Source organism: Solea solea, chromosome 21 (assembly GCF_958295425.1).
Source record: "Solea solea chromosome 21, fSolSol10.1, whole genome shotgun sequence".
NCBI lineage: Eukaryota > Metazoa > Chordata > Actinopteri > Pleuronectiformes > Soleidae > Solea > Solea solea.
The window spans coordinates 20,104,295-20,121,794 of NC_081154.1; the positions used below are offsets into that span (position 1 = coordinate 20,104,295).

The window sequence follows — 17,500 nt, forward strand, 5'->3', positions numbered from 1 at the left end:
GTGACATCATGACCACGCGGGGAGGATCCCAACATCACGACCACGCGACATCATGACCACGCGGGGAGGATCCCAACATCACGACCACGTGAAGAGGATCCCGACATCACGATCACGCAAGGAGGATCACAACCACGCGAAGAGGATCACTACCACACGAGGAGGATCACGTACACGCAAGGAGGATCCCAATATCACGACCACGTAGGGAGGATCACAACCACGCGAGGAGGATCCCAACATCACGACCACGCGGGGAGGATCACGACCGCACAACCACGCGGGGAGGATCAAAACCATGTGAGGAGGATCACGTACACGCAAGGAGGATCCCAATATCACGACCACGTAGGGAGGATCACAACCACGCGAGGAGGATCACAACCACGCGAGGAGGATCCCAACATCACGACCACGCGGGGAGGATCACGACCACACAACCACACGAGGAGGATCCCAACATCACGACCACGCGAGGAGGATCCCAACCACGCGGGGAGGATCACGACCACACAACCATGCGGGGAGGATCACAACCATGTGAGGAGGATCACGTACACGCGAGGAGGATCCCAACATCACGACCACGTAGGGAGGATCACAACCACGCGAGGAGGATCACAACCACGAGAGGAGGATCCCAACATCACGACCACGCGGGGAGGATCACGACCACACAACCACGCGAGGAGGATCCCAACATCACGACCACGCGAGGAGGATCCCAACCACGCGGGGAGGATCACGACCACACAACCACGCGGGGAGGATCCCAACATCACGACCACGCGAGGAGGATCCCAACCACGCGGGGAGGATCACGACCACACAACCATGCGGGGAGGATCACAACCATGTGAGGAGGATCACGTACACGCGAGGAGGATCCCAACATCACGACCACGTAGGGAGGATCACAACCACGAGAGGAGGATCCCAACATCACGACCACGCGAGGAGGATCCCAACCACGCGGGGAGGATCACGACCACACAACCATGCGGGGAGGATCACAACCATGTGAGGAGGATCACGTACACGCGAGGAGGATCCCAACATCACGACCACGTAGGGAGGATCACAACCACGAGAGGAGGATCCCAACATCACGACCACGCGGGGAGGATCACGACCACACAACCACGCGAGGAGGATCCCAACATCACGACCACGCGAGGAGGATCCCAACCACGCGGGGAGGATCACGACCACACAACCACGCGGGGAGGATCCCAACATCACGACCACGCGAGGAGGATCCCAACCACGCGGGGAGGACCACACAACCACGCGGGGAGGATCACAACCATGTGAGGAGGTTCACGTACACGCGAGGAGGATCCCAACATCACGACCACGTGGGGAGGATCACAACCACGCGAGGAGGATCCCAACATCACGACCACGTGGGGAGGATCACAACCACGCGAGGAGGATCCCAACATCACGACCATGTGGGGAGGATCACAACCACGCGAGGAGGATCACGACCACGCAGGGGTGATCCCGACATCACAACATATCAATAAGTGTATTGATGAGTATTTATTTATTATTGATGAAATCCCTTTAGCACAAACAGGAAGCGCACACCGACAGTAATTAGTCTGAATAACAAACAGGAAGTGGAGTCAGAATCAGGCGATGACAGCGGCGATGACAGCGGCGATGACAGCGCTGCCTGTGGAGTCTGCAGCAGAGAACAGCAGCGTTTACACCTCATTAACATGGATCACAGTGAATGAACAGGTGTGTGTGTGTGTGTGTGTGCGACCTGACTCCACAACCTTTTAAAGAGCAGGACTGATGCAAACACACACACATATGCATCAGCACGTCATCACAATTAAAATGCCAGGAACACAAATACCTCAATTAATGTTAATGACCTCTGCTGCAGCCTCTGTGTGTGCGTGTGTGTGCGTGTGTGTGTGTGCGTGCGTGTGCGTGTGCGTGTGCGTGTGCGTGTGCGTGCGTGTGCGTGTCTCCTTCTAATCACTCCATGATGATGCCAGAGCACAAAAACATGTTTAGTTGTCAATTACAATGTGAAGTAAATCTGCATATGAATGAGTGAACGTCAGTGTGAGCATGAGGGAAACATAACCATGTGAATCATACAAGTTGGTTAATTATTCGACAAAGTTTAGTTTCTGTCAAAGTTTCAGTTCATGTTCAGACCGGTGGTCAAACACGTGGTTCCGGTGATAATGTGAGCTTTGTGGACGTCTCTGATAACTGACGTCAAACTAAAAACACACACAACCATAGAATACATGACTGAATCATTCAAACACACAACGTTAACTGCAACAACAAATGCACACGACACACCACGGATTACTCCACAGCGCAACACAGTGGCTCGGTGGAGAAGTGCAGTTGTGTTGTCAAACGTGTTTGTGTTCCCGTTTACATGGAAAATATCAGTCATTCAGCTGTCAATCACTCTGAATGTGAAGAGACCATGAACTCATTTACTCATTTACAACCAGCAGAGTCGCCCCCTGGTGGCCGGCTCATTACACTGCTACGTCCATGTCGCCTCGAGGTGAAAGAAAAAAGTGTTGTTGTTTGTGTGAAGAGATTAAAGTTGATGTGACAGATTTTGAGGAGCATAAATATTCATCATCATCATCATCATCACGACAGACAACACCACTGTCTTCAACAAAAACAACAATCACTTCAATCACGACCGTCTTCATCATCATCATAACAACACATCTCAGCTTCATCACCATGGTGATCGTCCGTGACATCATCACCTCAATCATCTGCAGCAGAACTTCAATCACCACCAGCTTCATCCTCACCATCATCATCATCTCACTGCTCCGTGTCTGCAGACTCGAGGTTTCAGTTTACACCTCGACTCCAGACTGAACACAAACATCAAACACCGGAGAGGGAGAGGGAGGGAGAGAGAGAGAGAGAGAGAGAGAGGGAGAGAGAGAGAGAGAGAGAGAGGGAGGGAGGGAGAGAGAGTGGGTGATGGAGAGAATGAGTCTCAGAGGAAGGACAAGAAGAAGCTGAGTGTTACAGCATCAAAGACTAGCACGGCCCTCAGAGAGAGGACACTGAGCACAGCACCACCTCCAGCGATAAGAGGGTCGATACCTGGGTCACTCACCAAGAGACAGAGCCAGAACCATCTGAAGATTAACAGCAACAACCATGAGCAAACACACACACACACACATGCGGTTCCTACCTTCCTGCACGGCCTGGAAAGGGTTGTTGGGCTCGATGATTTTAATAGAGTGCGTGATCTTCTCGCTCTGCAGGACGTCGTCACTCAGACTGAGGTCAGACACAGCGAGCTGGAAAACTTCATCGTCCCGCACGGCGTTCTCCTCAAATATCGCACCTGGACATGTGGAAGACAAGAGGGAGGAGGTCAGAAACGCCTCTTCCATGGGAATTTAACCACCAACCACACAGCGACATGGTTGACAAAGCTTCTTATAATTATTAAGAGCAGATTTATTGTCAGACTCAACCAGATGATGATCTGATGACGGAAGGAAACCATGAAGTATTTGATGTCACAAAATTAAACTGCCAACACTGCAAAGAAACAGCAAAACAACGGAGTCAGACAATAAATAAGAATACAACATGTGTTAACGTGGGCGGAGCCTTTCAGACATTCTCGAAATGAATCGGCAACTATTTTGATCCTCAATGACTCAGTGTGAGTGATTTTTAAATCAGTAGAGCCAGTTCCATCCGTCTGTCTGTCTCTTCAGCTCCTTAAACGTGAACATTCTCTGGTTTCTTTGCTCCATTTAACAAAGAAATCATTACAACTGAGTCACTTTGGTTTGTCCGCTGACAGCATCATTCATTTCCAGGTTGGGGAAACATTTTTCAACATTTTATGGACCAAACAACTAATTGATTTATCAAGACAATAATGGGAAGATGAATCACTGATGAAAACACTCATCAGTCACAGCCTCAGTGAAGCTGAAGCCTCAGAAAAGCTCAACAATCCTCAGCTTCACGCCTGTCTTCAGCCATTACTCTGACATACAGTACACTGTGTGAGTGACAGCAGCTCTGTAACAGTGGCAGAGTCACTCCACATCATCTCCTCTGCAGCGTAACTCTTTTCATTATCATTTCTGACACAGAGGCGGCAGATTTACCTTCAAAATGAACAACTTGTCACGACGTCTGAAACTGTATGAATCAAGCGAAAAGCAAAGACTTAAAAATCCTCTATTATCCTCCAAAGCCAAATCAATAAAACAGGATTATGTCTGAAAAGCTGAAATGTTCCCACTGGGGCTCAGTTACACGACACAGTTAAATCACACCACGCAGTCTCTGTGCTTTGTTTCTGTTACACTCAAGCTGCTAATTAAGTCGCTCCACTGCAGAGAGTGGGTGAAATTAACAACCAGCAACTGAGACAACGGCCTCACTCCGCTGATACTTCAAAACAACACGCTGGGAAATGTGCAAGAAAATAAAATGCACGGCAGGAAAGACACTAAGAAGACGGTCATTTAATCATCTAACTCCAAAGTCATGTCAGCTTTGACTGGCCTGAAATCACCATAGCAACGTCCTCATCTTTCATCTGTGCATGTTCACTTGAACATGAGACCATGAAATAATGATTCAGAGCACGGAGATAAAAAGGTAAGAATTATGCACATGTTACCACGGGTTATTCTCCACAACGTGGTACTTTAATCAGCGACCACAGTGGCTCATCTAATTATCACAGAGAAAGATCTTTGATTTCCAGAGTCAAATGTTAAAACCACTCAAATGAATCCTACGATCAAGCCTCTTCAGATGAATTAGAGCAGTCTTCATCATTTTAAACACAAATACTTGTGATTCTGCTGCAGCACTGTAACATATGGTAGAACAATCTGTCCACGAAGCTAAAGACAAACTGTTCCATCAATTAAAAGATCCACTCAACTGCAACAGAACCTCGATGACTCAGCAAAACCAAAATAACATAACATACAGTTTAGACTGGCTGACGTCATCTGTGATTCTAATCATGTGAATTCAAATTGAAGCACACACACACACACAGTGACTGTGGTGGACTTTTATCTCCAGCTTTACTGACTGTGTTACTTTTATAAGTGATGCATAAATATAGCTGTGCTTGAGGGAGGTGAGCAAAGGTCCGCATTTAACTGCAGTTTAACACACAAACACTACGCTTTCCCCCCTCACATTAAACCTCCCCCTCATGTGTAAGAGTAAATAAAACTCACATTAATATTTGAACATAGTTTCGGGCAGACTACATTCACTTTTATTTGAGTTTACAAACGAGAAACACAAGTTTCAAACAACAGCTACTGCTTTTCATTGGGTTAGCCGCTGTTAGCTTAGCAGCAGTGTATAGCTTCGTGTCAGCAAACACAACACTGAGCTGGGTTTTATTTAACGTTTAAACTATTGTAATAAAGAGATAACAACCTTTCACAGTAGAGTAAAGACGTCTTTCTTCACTCGGTGCTTTGGTAACTTCACTGTCACTGTGATCACCAGGCTCCGCCGCCATCTTAGGTCCACCTTAAACTTGATGATGCGTTCACGGACGCCTGTTAGCTGCTGGTTAGCTACCGTTAGCTGTAGGACATAGCTTCACGATAGCGAACAAAACACGAAGCGGAACGCTCTTTAACGTCTTAATTGTTAAAATGGGACTGAAATAAACATAAAACGGTCAAGGAAAGACGTCCTTCTTCACTCGGTGCTTTGATTACTTCATCATTGTTTGTCACTCAGGTGTTTGCCAATGACCGCGTCTGACTGATTTAATGATGCCTTCACGGACTTGTCCCTGAACGCCTCACATGAAACAAACACCTGCCATACATAGATAGATAGACAGACAGGTAGGTAGGTAGATAGACAGACAGACAGACAGGTAGGTAGGTAGGTAGGTAGATAGATAGATAGATAGATAGATAGATAGATAGATAGATAGATAGATAGATAGATAGATTAAAACTACAGTGCAGTGCAGCAGGGATGATGCATTTATGGTAATGAAGATATTTCACTGTCTTATTTTTAATTACAGCAGAAAATTAACTCTGTGAAAAACAATCTGCACTACTTAAAAAATAAAAATCCTTTCAAGAAAATTGATGCCTGGATACAAGCAATAAAAAACAACAACACTGCCACTGTAAGGTGTCATCGTGTGCCGCTGAGTTTCTCCTAATTAGTCCAAGTCTGGACGAGTGCAGGTGTACACACAATCATTTCCAAAATAATCCGTTCGTTACATACACAGTACACTTCTGTCATTTCACTGTAAACCACTCACTCACTGTCCCACACCAAAGTCCACTTTCTCTATGGACTTTGGTGTGGTTTACAAACATCAGTCTGTCTCAAGACGTGAACATGTGTCGTAGATGTCACTGACGTAGATTTAATCAGCTAAGTCTCATTCTGAAATAAGTCTAAATTATTACAACCTAACAATATCTGATGTCTGACTTCTTATTCAACATAAACCACCCAGGAACAAACGGAGGTCACGTGATGAGACTGAAAGCTCCTGAAAATGAGCCTTTGTGGTGAGATTGTTTTCTTGATTATTTTCTGTGTGAAAACATTTCCATGAGAAATATTGCCCGTGTTCCAGTGAACGACGCTCGCGAGTCCCGTCGCTCGCGTGATGCATCGGTTTCATTTCAGAGGAATCGATGCTTGGAAGCAGAGCACACATTAGACTGACAGCATGTTTCTGTCAGATTCAAGTACAAGTGGGAGGGTCTTTAACGTGACAGACGGCTGAGGGATGTGTGGAGGGCGGGGCTGGACAGAGTGTCATGCAGAATTACAACTTAGAATTCAATTTGCCTCGTGCTCGTTGAGCTCAGCGGTGAGATGCAGGCGGTGGATTGGAGGCCCTCGGGCGGTGAGGACGCCGCCTCGCTCGCGGGCCTGATCACATCAGTCTGGCGATGTGAGTTAAGCATGAACCCTGCTGCACCTGTCAGCAAAACTGCATGAGGTTTATACTTCTCCTGCAGACAAGAAGAGTCTCCAACTGCAACAAGTTAAATTAGTGATGAGAGCTGAGGGCGGAGGAGGCCGACTCTGCACCACCGGCTGAATCTGTGAGCGCGGGATCGAACCGCCATGAATTTTACACTCCACAGAGTCTCTCCTGCTGCATTACAACGTTTTCTTTGGTGCTGCACACCAACCCAGTCTCCAGGACGATACACTTCTGCAAAGCACCAATACACATTACTTATTTACAGGTCCACAGACGTGCGCGGTGTTTTAAGCAGTTGTGCCGCCTTTGGAAACATGACAGTCGCCAGCAGAGATACGAGGAAAAACAAGATTTTATCCACTTAACAAAAGATTCAGCTTATAAAGTCTACATCAGCTCCAGTCTGTGGTATATTAAGAGCATGTTCACGTCTTTATCTCACTGTTACACAGACTTTTACACCAGGAAAGTCAAGTTTGTAAACCACTCACTCTCCCACACCAAACCTCACAGAGAAAATCACAGATTTTAACATCACACACACACAGGAGTTGTTGATCCACTGTCGCCTAATGTCTGATTTTAATTAATTCGGCATTTGAAATATTTCATTTAGACTTAACTCAGTGACACAAAGTGACCACACGAGGCAGCAGAGGACCAGCAGCTCCTGTGTCCCTGCAGCTAAAATCACTGGTTTTCTCTATGAGGTTTGGTGTGGGAGAGTGAGTGGGTTACAGACTTCAGTTTCCTGTTGTGTCTGTGTCACAGTGAGATAAAGACGTGATCATGTGACGTAAATTAACTTAAAGACTTCACTGATTAAACATGCTCTCAGCAGCAGGGGGCGCTCACAGCTACAACCACACTTGAAAAACCTCAGTAATCTCATCGATGGAGCTTCACCTTCACCTTTGTGTGAGTGTGTGTGTCTGTGCGTGTGTGTGTGTGTGTGTGTGTGTGTGTGTTGTGGCAGTGAAAACAGGAGATAAGGCAGAAGATGACACCATGTTCTGCAGTGACAGCGACGGTGTTCACACACACACACTGATAACGTTGTTGTTGGATTCTTCTGGGATTATTTCCAGAGCGCTGAGCTGCACACACTGAATACATTCACCTGTATTGTGTGGAGGTGAAGGCACAAGATGGACGCCTGATAGTGTGTGAGCGCTGACACTCACTGAACGTGACATGATATTTATATCAATAAAAAACATCACATTAGGCTTCAACCACCTGTCTTTCCTCTGCCATGTAACGGAATGTTGAGCGGTTGCTAGGACAACGATGCCCTCGAACAGCAGCACTTTACATACACACGTTTATAATAACACACAGTAAAGAACACACAAGGTGATTTTTACTGAAAAACACGCAAGTCTGCAAATACACACACACACATCATACACACACACACACACACACACACACAAACACACACAAACACACATCATACACACACACACACACACACACACACACATTGACTTACATGAACATTAACTACAACAGCATCACAATTATATTTCATTCCTTTCAGGAGAATAAAAAACGAATCAAAGTGATAGATTTGATTCTTTTCTTTGATGTCATTGAAGGATTATGGGATTAATAGAGAGTTAATGAGGTTTAATAATAACAGTGAGATTTCTCTGTTCCTGCTTCTCTTTGATAGACACAGAGAAAAACAGTGTTGTTTCTGTTGTGTCTCACGGCCGGGGACAGTGATGGCTGACAGCCTGAGGATTACTGTGTCAGTGGATTCACACAGGGGAAAATCTGATTGTCTGTCAGGGAGATTATCTGATTATCTGTAAATGAGATTATCGGATTATCTGTCAAGGAGATAATCTGATTATCTGTAAATGAGATTATTTTATTATCTGTAAATGAGATTATTTTATTATCTGTAAATGAGATTATCGGATTATCTGATTATCTGTAAATGAGATTATCTGTAAATGAGATTATCTGATTGTCTGTCAAGGAGATTATTTGATCATCTGTAAATGAGATTATCTGATGATCTGTAAATGAGATTATCTGCTTATCTGTAAATGAGATTATTGTATTATCTGTAAATGAGATTATCTGATTATCTGTCAGTGAGATTACCTGTCAGTAAGATTATCTGTACATTTTCTTCTAGATCTGAACATTGAAGATTGTAATTAAATGTGTTTTGAACTGAATCAGCTTTAATAAACACACAGTGAGTGTCTCTGATGAAACTATCACCATAATCTCACATAATCTCACATAAACATGAACATGTGTAACGTTCTGTTTCCTACATGTGACATGAATCTAAGAAATAACGATGTTATGATTGGAGCGAGTCTCAGTCACAGTCTGCTCGTTTCCCCGCGGACGACTTCCAGCTCTGAACGAGTCGAGCGGATAACAAGTCACTTTTCATAAGGAGCCTGAGGACGAGAGATTATCCCGTCCCACGAGCCGGGCTGCTGACCACGGATGATTTACGGCGCCGCCGTCGTGGTTAGCAGACGGAGAGGCCAGCGCGACCTGCAGGAAAGCGATCTGTGGAGGCTGCGAGTGAAGCAGCAGCTGTGGCCTCGACTGCCCAACACTAAACCAGATAAACTCACACACACACACACACACACACACACACTGAGACACATGCGCTCACTCTGAGTGAAAACATGAAGAACTGATTTTAGCCACTTCACAAAAGACTCTTGTCATAAAATACATGTCAGCTCACGTCTACGGTCTCTACGTCACACGCTCACTCACTCTCCCACACACACACACACACACACACACACACACGCTCACGCACTCTCCCACACACACACACACACACGCTCACTCACTCTCCCACACACACACACACACACGCTCACGCACTCTCCCACACACACACACACACACGCTCACGCACTCTCCCACACACACACGCACACACGCTCACTCACTCTCCCACACACACACACACACACGCTCACGCACTCTCCCACACACACACACGCTCACTCACTCTCCCACACACACACACACGCTCACTCACTCTCCCACACACACACACACACTCACTCACTCTCCCACACACACACACACACACACACGCTCACGCACTCTCCCACACACACACACACACACACGCTCACTCACTCTCCCACACACACACACACACACACACGCTCACGCACTCTCCCACACACACACACACACACGCTCACTCACTCTCCCACACACACACACACACACGCTCACGCACTCTCCCACACACACACACGCTCACTCACTCTCCCACACACACACACACGCTCACTCACTCTCCCACACACACACACACACACACACACACGCTCACTCACTCTCCCACACACACACACACACACACTCACTCACTCTCCCACACACACACACACACTCACTCACTCTCCCACACACACACGCTCACTCACTCTCCCACACACACACACACGCTCACTCACTCTCCCACACACACACACACGCTCACTCACTCTCCCACACACACACACACACACACACACGCTCACTCACTCTCCCACACACACACACACACGCTCACTCACTCACTCTCCCACACACACACACACACACGCTCACGCACTCTCCCACACACACACACACACACTCACTCTCCCACACACACACACACACACACTCACTCTCCCACACACACCTGATCAGTGATGAGCTGACATTTGTCCTCATGACTTCATCTTTCTCTGACCTCAGAGTGACATCATTACATGAGGAGTGACCTCAGAGTGACCTCAGAGTGACCTGACAGTGACCTGACGTTGAGTGAAAGGTCATAAATGGTCTCTGACCTTCATCGCTCTCTCACTCCTCTGCTGTTTCTGCTTCAGCGTCTGTTTCTCACGCACGTTCAGCCACTGAACAGGGGGGCGGGGCTAATTACATGCACCAGCTGCTGCTGTGAGTGTGTGAGCGACTGTGTTAAAGCTCGGCTCTGCGGGTTTGGGTCAGAGGAGGACGCGGGTGGACAGTACGTCTGAGAGACACTGACCGTCCACAGACACAGACACCGTCCTGAGACTGTAGAGACACAGACAATCTGATGATGTGACTGTCATAAAATCACTTCCTGTTTACAAAACAACAACAAAAATCACATGTTAGCGACGACAAACATCCACATAATCACCACAGTTATGAACGTGTGATTCTGCAAATTAATAACAACAAACAATGAATTCAGGGAGAAACAGTGAGGTGATGTCATGAGGAGAGAAATGCTAACAGCTAGCTCATGCTGCGTTAAAGGTTTGTTAGCAAAGTTCAGCTAAAAGACTAACTCAAAAAGTTAAAGGTTAACTAACAGATAGTTCAAATATCGTATAGTCATAATAAGTCAGTTAAAAAGGTAGTCCAACATTAGCTCAAAGTTATCTGTAAGTTAGTCACAGGTTAACTCAACGTTATCTGTAAGTTAGTCACAGGTTAACTCAAAGTTATCTGTAAGTTAGTCAAAGGTTAACTCAACGTTATCTGTAAGTTAGTCACAGGTTAACTCAAAGTTATCTGTAAGTTAGTCACAGGTTAACTCAAAGTTATCTGTAAGTTAGTCAAAGGTTAACTCAACGTTATCTGTAAGTTAGTCAAAGGTTAACTCAACGTTATCTGTAAGTTAGTCACAGGTTAACTCAAAGTTATCTGTAAGTTAGTCAAAGGTTAACTCAACGTTATCTGTAAGTTAGTCACAGGTTAACTCAAAGTTATCTGTAAGTTAGTCAAAGGTTAACTCAAAGTTATCTGTAAGTTAGTCACAGGTTAACTCAACGTTATCTGTAAGTTAGTCACAGGTTAACACAACGTTATCTGTAAGTTAGTCAAAGGTTAACTCAAAGTTATCTGTAAGTTAGTCAAAGGTTAACTCAACGTTATCTGTAAGTTAGTCAAAGGTTAACTCAAAGTTATCTGTAAGTTAGTCACAGGTTAACTCAACGTTATCTGTAAGTTAGTCAAAGGTTAACTCAACGTTATCTGTAAGTTAGTCACAGGTTAACTCAAAGTTATCTGTAAGTTAGTCACAGGTTAACTCAACGTTATCTGTAAGTTAGTCAAAGGTTAACTCAAAGTTATCTGTAAGTTAGTCACAGGTTAACTCAAAGTTATGTAAAAGAAAGGTGAGCTAAAAGATAGCCAAGTTAACGGTTATCTAGTTAATTGTAATTTAAAAGTTAGCTAAACAGCTAAAACTATAAGATATAAGTTAGCTAAAAGATGGACACAAGTTATCGTTTATCAAAAAAAATAATAACTAAGGTTTCGTCAAACGTTAGCTGAACATTATTTAAAAAAGTTAGCTTAGCATGAGCTAAAACTGAACTGTAAGGTCGTAAAAGGTTAGCTAAAACAGAGTCAAACGTTAGCTGACTGTTTTCTAATATGTTCTTCATGTTGTTCTTTATGTTCTTCATGTTCTTCATGTTCTTTATGTTCTTCATGTTCTTCTTTATGTTCTTCATGTTGTTCATGTTCTTTATGTTTTTCTTTATGTTCTTCATGTTCTTCATGTTCTTTATGTTGTTCTTTATGTTCTTTATGTTGTTCTTTATGTTCTACATGTTCTTCATGTTCTTCTTTATGTTCTTCATTATGTTCTTCATGTTCTTCTTTATGTTCTTCATGTTCTTCTTTATGTTCTTCATGGTCTTCTTTATGTTCTTCTTTATGTTCTTCATTATGTTCTTCATGTTCTTTATGTTCTTCATGTTCTTCATGTTCTTCTTTATGTTCTTCATGTTCTTCTTTATGTTCTTCTTTATGTTCTTCATTATGTTCTTCATGTTCTTCTTTATGTTCTTCATGTTCTTTATGTTCTTCATGTTCTTCATGTTCTCCATGTTCTTCTTTATGTTCTTCATGTTCATGTATAAATGTAAATAAATGTAAATAAATGAACATGAATATGTAAATAACATGCTGTGGTGCAGGAGCAGAAGGTTCAGAACAGAGACTGTGATGCTGCGTCACTGCAGGTATTCACTCAGGAACATTCACACATTCATCCACACTCACAGAAAACTGCTTCTGAACACATTTAAGTCCAGATTGTGTGAAAACAGGAGCAGAAGAGATTTACGTTCTTCATAAATCAGCGTCATGTTCATGTTCTGCTGGATAATCTGTGATTGATAATCTGTGATAATCCTGGCACATTCTTCTCTTTTATGTCCTCACACAGCCAGAGATCAGATTTCTCCTCTGACAGTGAATGATCCTGGAAACATCACCATTAATCCATTCATAAATGGATCTTCACCTCTGCTGATGATGGATGGATTATTCTGAGCGCTGTCTTTTTGCTTCTCAGTGACATTTTCTGCCCGTTTATGAGCGGATGAATCCAGAGAGGAATGAACAGATGAATAATTAGTGGCTGCAGAACATCATGTGTTCATTTGCTGTGAACATCAGTAAAGATGAGTGTTATAATTAGATGAACTGATGAACTGCTCACATGAAAGAAAACGCAGCACATCCTCACTTTGATGTGGAATATTCTTCACTCGTTTGTCATCGTTACATGAATTCTTCCTCTAATAAAGATTCATGTTGACACAATACTGCCATTCTGTCTTTTTTAGGGAACATTTAACCTTGAGCTTTGTTATTTTTAACTCCATTAAGTTGTAAAACACATTTTTGTCCTCCATCCGTCTTCATTATGTTGTTATTTTTAAAGAAAATGATTCAGAATCACTGAAATATGTTTGAGACAAACGACAGACGCTGAACTAAAGACTTGTGTGATTAAATCTACGTCAGTTTAAGTCGACGATCTCTACGTCACATGATCACGTCTTTATCGCACTGTTAAACGGATGTTTGTAAACCACTCACTCTCTCACACACACACACACACACACACACACACACAGCTGCCTCCATCACTGAGTTCTAATGTCTGAGTGAATTCATCATTAGAAACATTTCTGGTTTTACTTGCTCCTGGTTCTCTGAGAGTTTGGTGTGGGAGAGTGAGTGGTTTACAGACGTGTGTGTAACAGTGAGTACACAAACACATCAGAACACCTGAACTGTCCCTTTAAGCTGGTGAAATAACATCATAAACCTGAGAAATGTCAGATTAACTTGAACTTTTTTATTACTCATACATTTAATAACCGCACGACATTAAGACTTTTATTCTGACACTTGAACTTAATATCAGTCATTTTCTGCTCATGTACTTTTTACTGTTTAAACCACTGATACACACATATGTACATCCACCTGTCTCTGTGTGTCTCACTGTGTCTCTCAGTATGTCTGTGTGTCTCTGTGTGTCTCTGTGTGTCTCTGTGTGTCTCAGTGTGTCTCAGTGTGTCTCAGTGTGTCTCTGTGTCTCTTTGTGTCTCAGTGTATCTCAGTGTGTCTCACAGTGTGTCTCTGTGTGTCTCACAGTGTGTCTCTGTGTGTCTCTCAGTGTGTCTCTCTGTCTCACTGTGTCTCAGTGTTTCTCACTGTGTCTCAGTGTTCCTCACTGTGTCTCTGTCTCACAGTGTGTCTCAGTGTGTCTCTGTGTGTCTCAGTGTCTCACAGTGTGTCTCTGTGTCTCTCAGTGTGTTTCTGTGTCTCACAGTGTCTCTCAGTGTGTTTCTGTGTGTCTCAGTGTGTCTCACAGTGTGTCTCTTTGTGTCTCAGTGTGTCTCTGTGTCTCACAGTGTGTCTCACAGTGTGTCTCAGTGTGTCTCTGTGTGTCTCAGTGTGTCTCTGTGTCTCACAGTGTGTTTCTGTGTGTCGCAGTGTGTCTCACAGTGTGTCTCTTTGTGTCTCAGTGTGTCTCTGTGTGTCTCAGTGTGTCTCTGTGTCTCACAGTGTGTCTCACAGTGTGTCTCACAGTGTGTCTCAGTGTGTCTCTGTGTGTCTCTGTGTGTCTCTGTGTGTCTCTCAGTGTGTTTCTGTGTGTCTCAGTGTGTCTCACAGTGTGTCTCTTTGTGTCTCAGTGTGTCCTGGTTGAAGCTCACAGGTCACTGCAGTGCTGCTCTGATGGACTGAGCTGCAGCAACATGTCAAACACAATATTATTCTTATTATTTTATATTGTTTTCCTGTGCAAGGTCTCACTGTCTCTCACTGTCTCTGTCTCACTGTGTCTCTCTGTGTGTCTGTCTCACTGTGTGTCTGTGTCTCTCTGTCTCGCTGTGTCTCTGTCTCACTGTGTCTCTGTGTTTATCTGTCTCACTGTGTCTCTGTCTCACTGTGTCTCTGTGTGTATCTGTCTCACTGTGTGTCTGTCTCACTGTGTCTCTATGTGTCTCTGTCTCACTGTCTCTCTGTCTCACTGTGTCTCTGTCTCACTGTGTCTCTGTCTCACTATGTCTCTGTGTGTCTCTGTCTCACTGTGTCTCTGTGTGTCTCTTGTGTCCACGCACAGAAAACCCTGCTCAGATGTTTATTGACAGCAGCTCCTCAAACATGTGAGTGGACAAACATGAGAGAGGAGACAGAGACGCTGCTCCTCCTCCTCCTCCTCCTCTTCCTCTGAGCAGGAACAGTCAGCGTTTGTCCCTCTGTCTCCTCCCTCAGCAGAGTTGATTAACATTTCACTCACGTCCAATTCAAAGTTCAGGCTCATAGATGAGGGAGAGAGGGAGAGAGGAGGAGGAGGAGGAGGAGGAGGAGGAGGAGGAGGAGGAGGAGAAAAGCCTCCAAACAGCAACATCAGGACAGTTTCTCCTGCAGGTTTACTGAGGATGAGGAGGAGCAGAGAGGATGGATGGATGGATGGATGGATGGATGGATGGATGCTGCGTTTCTCCCGACACGGATCGGAATGATAATGAGGAGTGAGGTCAGAGGAAACTCTGATCTTCATCATCAGCAACAATAATTCACACAGAGGAGGAAGAGTGGTCACCACCATCATCATCACCACCACCACCATCATCATCATCATCAGCTGCTCTTACCGATGTGAATGATGGAGTCCGCGCGCACCGTGACTGTGTTCCACTGAAAAATCCACAGAGAATGAATCACAAACAGCAGCATCTCCATCTCCAGCTCGAGCCGCGAAGGCGCGTCCACGGATCCACGGCGCGGCTTCCTGCGTGATTCTCCTGCTGCTGACTCTAGATCCAAGAGTCTGTGCGTAAAAGCAGCAGCAGCAGCAGCAGCAACAGCAGCAGCAGCAGCAGCAGAAGAAGAAGAAAAACCCAAATCCCAAACTGTTGAAGAACAAAAACAAGAAGAAGAAAAGAAGGCGAAGGGAGAAAAAAGGAGGAGGAGACACAAGCGTCCGCGGCTCCGCACGCAGTCAGAGCCGGGGCCGTGATGAGGAGAGCGGGGAGGAGGAGGAGGAGACACCGGCGTTTCTGTACCGGAGCCGCAGATCCTGATCTGACTCTGCTCCGAGTCTCAAACTGAACACACCGCAAACTGCGGAGGAAGAGGAAGAGGAGGAGGAGGGACTCTCTCTCTCTCTCTCTCTCTCTCTCTCTCTCTCGCTCTCTCTCTCTCTCACTCACTCGCGCTCTCTCTCTCTCTCCCCACGTGACTGCGGAGCCGCTATCTACGGCGCCGGGAGCTGGACCGGAGAAAGGAGAGGCGAGGAATGGAGGTGAAGAGATGATGATGGATGGAGCCGGCTCGGTTTCTGGTTCTGGTGCCGGAGTCTCGTCCAGGACCTGGACTCGGTTCTTCAGGATCAGACGGTGAAGTTGGTTTGAAGAAGAAGAAGAAGAAGAAGATCGTGAAGCTGCTGCTGTAGATTTTACACAAACACAGAGTTTCTTTGATGAAGATGAAGATGGAAATGTCCGCGCGTAAAAACCAAACAGTGTTGAGTTTTTCTGTCGGAGATGATGAAGAGCAGCTTCCGTCCAGACTGAGCTGAACCTGAACCTGCTTCTGGTGTCAACCAGTGACTGCACTCAGGTCGTGGATTCAATAATCAAGCGTGGAGCAAAGACTCACTCACTCACTCACTCACTCACTCATTCACTCACTCACTCACTCACTCACTCACTCATTCATTCACTCACTCAGGTAAGGTTGTAAAATATAAGTGTGAGATGACATTTGCAGGGGCAACAGCGCCACCTGTCGCCTGCAAACGGAACTGTAGTGAGAATATCATCATAACAAAAATCATAGGTTTGGTACAGGTGTATTTTATTTTGAAAGGATACAGGTGTCTATTAATTTGAAAGAATACAGGTGTATTTTATTTTGAAAGGGTACATGTGTATTTTATTTTGAAATAATGCAGGTGTCGTTTATTTTGAAAGGATACGTTTCTTTTATTTTGAAAGAATACAGGTGTCTGTGAAAGAATACAGGTGTTTTTTATTTTGAAAGGATATAAGCAAGTGTCTTATTTTGAAAGAATATAGGTGTCTTTTATTTTGAAAGGATACTTGTGTCTTTTATTTTGAAAGGATACAGTGTACAATGTTTATAAAATCATAAATATTATATATTAGATTCGATTCATGAAGAATGTCTGTGTGTTTGATTAGTTTG

General features: G+C 44.7%; 1 protein-coding gene across 4 annotated transcripts in view; it reads right to left on the reverse strand.

Annotated features, from left to right (window-relative positions):
• The window catches only part of LOC131448155 (glutamate receptor ionotropic, delta-1-like), a 179,160-nt gene extending 162,212 nt beyond the window's left edge, over positions 1-16,948 (reverse strand). For 2 of the 4 annotated variants that reach the window (XR_009234158.1, XM_058620310.1), the window contains exons 1-2: positions 15,946-16,947; positions 3,215-3,370 (exon numbers count right to left, since the gene is read on the reverse strand). Coding sequence is in view for 3 of the 4 variants with exons in the window: in XM_058620310.1 (XP_058476293.1) it covers positions 3,215-3,370; positions 15,946-16,033 (244 nt within the window). In the remaining variant the exon portion in view is untranslated. Of the gene's footprint in view, positions 1-3,214; positions 3,371-5,460; positions 5,709-15,945 lie in introns of those variants that run through there. The other 2 variants (XM_058620313.1, XM_058620312.1) reach the window with 2 other exon arrangements.
• Positions 16,949-17,500: the final 552 nt, after the last annotated feature.